The 5,837-nt window shown below is 49.4% G+C and overlaps 1 protein-coding gene across 1 annotated transcript in view; it reads right to left on the minus strand.

Annotated features, from left to right (window-relative positions):
* The window catches only part of DNAH3 (dynein, axonemal, heavy chain 3), a 181,263-nt gene that overhangs the window by 60,965 nt on the left and 114,461 nt on the right, over positions 1-5,837 (minus strand). The window contains exons 39-40 of the mRNA XM_006752778.2: positions 3,914-4,043; positions 1,474-1,719 (exon numbers count right to left, since the gene is read on the minus strand). Coding sequence (XP_006752841.1) covers positions 1,474-1,719; positions 3,914-4,043 — 376 coding nt within the window. The remainder of the gene's footprint in view (positions 1-1,473; positions 1,720-3,913; positions 4,044-5,837) is intronic.

Below are 5,837 nucleotides of genomic sequence, written 5' to 3' on the forward strand. Positions count from 1 at the left end.
AGGAATAAAACCTGGGACCCTTCAGTCTGCAGGCCGACGCTCTATCCACTGAGCCAAACCAGTTTGAGCATAAACACCTTTTCTGACCGCTCATTGGCTCAGCTCCCTGTACACTGCCACTTGCAGTGTTCTTGGTAACTTGGGTTATAACAATCCAAGAAGGTGATCTAGGGTTTTTCCACCACACTCCTAGAGGAAAAATACGAAGGTCCACTGGTGGCGGGGCTAAGAAATGTCATATCCTGCCCTAGTCGGTTTGGCTCAGTGGATAGAGCCTCGGCCTGCTGACCACAGGGTCTGGGTTTGATTATGATCAAGAGCATGTGCCTAGGTTGCAGGTTCCTCCCTGGCTGGGGCCCAGGTCAGGGTTCATGCAGGAGGCAACCAATCAAAGTATCCCTCTCACACTGATGTGTCTCTCTGTCTTTCCCTCTCTTCCACACTCTCTAAAAATCAATAGTAAAGTAGCAGTATTCATTGACAAAAAAAAAAAAAAGAAAGAAAGGGGGCAGAAGTTGAATGTGGGGAACCAGCTAGAATTGTGAGAAATATTAATCCTGCTCTGTTAGCCATCGTGTTTGTCTGATTAGAGGAGGCACTGCCACCCTGGCTGGAGCTGCCCTGGAGGCGCAGCCTTCCTCCCCTTTGGAGCTGCCTGTCATCATGGGAAGATGAAGAAAGGTTTGTTACAGAAACCAGAGTCCCAGCCCTTTGAAGCCCCAGCCCTTTTGCTACCCACAAGCCTTTGCAAACCTCCAGCCTGCTCGCCGGTTCACTGCCCACAGGCACTCCCTTTGGCTGTTTCCCCTGGAACCCCGGCCCCTGCATGTCACTCAGCCCTGGGAAGACCCTAGTCCTTCTGCAGATCTGTCAACTGCCCTCTGCCTGCTTTCCTTTGTGCTTTTGCTGTATAAGCAGCCGGCTAATGGGGGGTGCAGAGCAGATTTCTGTGGCTGCCTCCAGCCTCTCGCCGGTTCACTGCCCACAGGCACTCCCTTTGGCTGTTTCCCCTGGAACCCCGGCCCCTGCATGTCACTCAGCCCTGGGAAGACCCTAGTCCTTCTGCAGATCTGTCAACTGCCCTCTGCCTGCTTTCCTTTGTGCTTTTGCTGTATAAGCAGCCGGCTAATGGGGGGTGCAGAGCAGATTTCTGTGGCTGATCTGCTGCCCTCCCAGCTGCCAGCAGGACTGGAACAAACGCTCACGTATGATTCAACCCTGTCTCTGCTTCATTGGCTTGAGTAGTGACAGGCAGCAGGACCCATTGTTTGTCCAGTTACAACGTCAACTTTTTCTACATGAAAAAAGTGCTTAAAATTCCCCATGAGGCCCTGCCTCAGGGCCACAGCTCTGGAGGAGGAGCCCCTGGCTGGCTGCGCATCTTCCTGGCTTTGGTCAGGCTTTACTCCTGTCCACACACCCTTGGAACATCGGATCCAAACAATGACAGTAACAGAAAAGACACCAAATTACCTTTCTCTGGAAAGATGTTGTTTTTGGTGAGCTTGACACTTTTGGGCCTGGGGCTGCTGTCATCCATGCCCATGATCAGGTTACGGAAAAACAGATCAAACTTCTTCCTGCTGTCCGTGTTGATGGTGCCGGCCACGGTCCACACCAGGGCGAAGAGAAACAGGCCTTGCAGCCAAAGGAAGGTCTGCTGGCTCGTCAGGCCTTCAGAGCCTTCGCTTTCGTCTTCCTTTATGTCCCTGATTTCATCTGAAAGCAAGCAGAGGGACTCGGAATGCTGCAGAATGGTGTGACCTGGGCCTGAGTCGGCGAGGGGCCTGGAGAGAGGATGGGCATTGGCTGAGTGGCCGTCATGTGCCAGATCCTTTGTCCACATACATTTCCCCCCATTTTTTTGTTGTGGTAATATACTCATAACATATAAGTGACCACTAACCATTTTTAAGTATGCACTTCAGGGAAGTGCGTTCACAGTGCCAAGAGCCATCACCACCATCCGTCTCCAGAGTTCTCTCATCTTGCAAAACTGGAACTATGTCCCCATCACACACTCACTCCCATCATCCCTCTCCCTCCTTCTGACCACCACCATTCAACTGTTGTCTCTATAAATCTGACAACCCCAGGGATGGAGGCAAGATCACCCAGTGAGGTTAAACTCGGTGGGTGCAGTTTGAGGAGAAATAGTTTCAAATGATCTTCTCTAAGATACTTGCTAACAACAGAGAAACCAGTCACTTTACAATAGAGACACATGGCTGGTCAAAGTCAGCTGGCCAAAGCCTTCACCAGCACACAGGCGCCCCTCCACCGCGTGCCTCTTGGGGCACTGAGGACCCAGCACCCTCCTATGACTTCAACCCAAAGGCTCAAGCCCGCGTCTGATTGTGAGAAAACACGAGGCCACAAGCTGTGAGGCATTCCGTCACATAACTGACAGTGTTATCAGGTGACACGGCTATGGGAGACCAGGAAAGAGAGAGGACCGTCACAGGCTGCAGGAGCCCAAGAAGATGCAATAATTAAATACAATGTGGCATCCTGAATTGGAGTCTGGAACAGGAAAGGGACATTTGTGAGAAAACTGGTCAAATTCAAATAAAGTCTATAGTATAGTTAACATAGTATCAAGGTAAATTTCCTTATTCTGATCATTGTGCCTGGGTTATATAAGATGTTAACGTTAAAAAAAGCTAGGTGAAGGTATATGTGACTCTCTATACTCTTCAGCAATTTTCTCTAAGTACTGTATAAAGTCATTTTAAAATAAAATGCTAAAAATGTATTTACTGTTCCTTATCTCAAAGCCCGTGGATCATAGTGATCATGTTCTTGCATTTCCACATCAACAGAGCAAAGGGTTAGAGCTCTGAAATCATATTTGTGTGTTCAAACCAGCCCCCCATTTCAATAGTTGTATCTGGGCCCTTCTGAGTGGGCTCATGGCTACAAACTGGGGAAGTCAAGCGATTAGGTCCCTCGGTGTCAGGGACAAAGCGGCCCTCTCTCATGACGGTGCCTTCTCTCCTGGAGGAGATACTGCACAAGAACAAGAGACAGAGCTGGGAAAGTATACAAAACCCACAAATATTCATGCAAACACAGACATTGCATGCAATCTGTGTGCTTTGGAAACATTGTGTAATTTTAATTTTAGAAAACCAAATCAATATTTAGCCAAAGAAAGTGCACTCAACAGTTCACCGCATTACACTTTTGCTCTGCATCTATCACACCTCCCGAAGAATGGGCTGCAAAGTGCTAACGCAGCAGAAGTTGTAAGAAGGTCCATCCTGAGTTTGAGTTACATGCTATTTTGAGAAAGAAATGGCATCCAATAAAAGTTTTCCAAATGACACACCCTTTGTCATTTCTAGTAGAATTCAAGAAAGTTGGATTTATGTAAAACAGTCACAGGGAACTCCTCCCGCACAGCTAGACCAATGGGCCTGTGATTTATGTGCTTCCCATGTCCGGAAAAGTCTTCTAGTTTGTAGACTAAGGTAAGCAGTTCTTTATAGTCTATCTGGGTGTTTTGCAAATTCAGATTTTTATAATTGTATGTTTTCTTAATTTCCTGTCTAATTTTTCAGAATTTTTATTCAGAGATACGTTTACATGTACCAGCTGCATTCATTTCCCTCCAGGATACGCTCGTGTGCTAGGTAAAGAGAGACAGGGATTATCGCTCCCATTGTGCAGATGAGGAACCTGAGACTGAGAAGAGATGGATAATTTGCACAAGAACATCCAGAAAATCAATCCAAGATCAAAGCTAAAGCCAAAATACGTGGACTCTTTCCACCAAACTCTACTATCTCCACTCCAAAGGCTTGCTTGTTCTAGATCAAAATGCCGATCTGAAACTCAGGGTTGGGCGGAATAACAGGTGTGAGCGGAAGAAATAGCCAAGGCACAGCCCACCCCATGTGGGAACGCTCACCAAGCAGAGAGGAGTACAGTCTCATCATGGAGAAGGCAAGGTGGGTGGGAGATGTTTGGACCACAAATTTACACTGGAGGCGAATGAATTCCAGGCAGGGCTGGACAAGCCACATGAACATGTCATTGACCTGAAAGCAGAAAGTGAAATTCAAGGTGTTATAAAAAAAAATGAGTTTAGGAGCAAGAGCTCGGAACACCTCGGGGAGCGAGATGCTGGTAAGGCCGCTGATTACTGTGAGTGCCTCTGTGCCCCTGTGCCCCTCCCAGCCTCCCACTTAAGGGGCGCAGGCCACAGGCCCCGCTCGGGTCCACTGTGGGTGGGCAGAGAGGCTGCTGCTGCAGTAGGTCAGCTGTAGGACACATGCAATAGCTTCAGGGCCCAAACAGGAAATCTGACTTTGTTTCTATAAAATGTTCTAAACAGCCATTTGCAAATGACTGGCATGTGTAAGGCAGGTCCTGTACACAGGCCTCAGCAAGTGCAGCGCTAAGTTCAAGGCTCACTGTCATTAACTCCCTGTATGTGCATACAGACCCACTTGTGGGGTAATAATCCCAGTCTCTTGTCTCTGCTCTCCCTCCCCCCATTTACTCTTTAAAAAAAACCTACTCGCCCTAGCTGGGTTGCAGTGGATAGAGCATCAGCCTGTGGACTGAAGGGTCCCAGGTGCCATTCCAGTAAAGGGCACATGCCCAGGTTGTGGGCTCAATCCCCAGTGTGGGGCATGCAGAAGGCAGCCAATCAATGATTCTCTCTCATAATTGATGTTTCTCTCTCCCTCTCCCTCTCCCTTCCTCTCTGAAATCAATAAAAATATATTTAAAAAATTACTTGACTTACTTCCTCCTCCTAGTTTAGGTTTTTTTTTCATTTTTCTTATAATTTACTTGTGACTATTACTGTAAATTACCTTGAGTCCTTTTTTTGGAAGTAGACAAGTCACCGCTAAATAAATGCATTCCTAGGTTGCACACATATGCGGGTACGTGTGAATGTATAGATGCATTATCAAACATATGAATGTATGTACACGGGTGGGTGGCATATGCACTCCATCAACAAGCACTAATGGAGTGACTGCAGTGTCGGAGGTGCTGAGGATAGAAGGTGGGCAAGAGAGCCAAGTCCCTGTCCCCCCCCGGAGCTTCCTAAGGGGCAGGAAGGATCAACGGTTAATAGTTACACAAGGAAGAGCATGAGTAAGAGACTCACAAACCAGGGGACCATTGCCAGGACACAGAAAGGCACTGCAGGAAGGAGGAGGGCCATGGGGAGGCGTGCTTGCAGCTAAGAGAGTGAGCGCATTAGTCAGGAACTGCTCCCTGCCCGTCCCAGGCGAGCTGCTGCTCCAAGCCCGCTCCTCGTGGCTTCCAGGCGATGGGTTTCGGGGGCGGGGAAACCACTCAGGACCGTGGGCCCTGCTGACGGGCTGGGGGAGGCTTCTTCAAGCAGGAGGCCTCGCGCCCACCCTGGGTAGCAAGGGGGGCTCCTCACCAGGTGAAATGGGGCCAGGTTTGCAGGAAGAGGAACACCAAGTACAAAAGGCCTGAGGTGGGGAGACCAGACCTGAGGCGGGAGCTAGTGACTGAGGCTGGAGGCAGGTAGGGCCGGATCCGAGCCCCAGGCTCTGACAGGGGTGAGCCTTTGTGCTGGGTCCCTGGGGCTTCCTTGCCCGCTGGGAAGGTCTCTGCGTGCACATGGACATGTGTCTGCATAAACACATGTGCTCAGGCATCTTGCACATGCATGTACATGTGACAGGCAGAAGCTGTCCTACAAGGCTCCCGGAGCGATTGCAGTGGGACTAACACCCTTCTTGGTGTCACCTGTGGGAACCTGTTTTGGGATCCGATTGATGCAGGGAAAGCCGGGGGCACCCCCACCCCGCTCCATGCTGCTTCCCTAGGCTGAGGGGCAGGTG

Source organism: Myotis davidii, unplaced genomic scaffold (assembly GCF_000327345.1).
Source record: "Myotis davidii unplaced genomic scaffold, ASM32734v1 scaffold970, whole genome shotgun sequence".
In the NCBI taxonomy this organism is placed as follows: Eukaryota; Metazoa; Chordata; class Mammalia; order Chiroptera; family Vespertilionidae; genus Myotis; species Myotis davidii.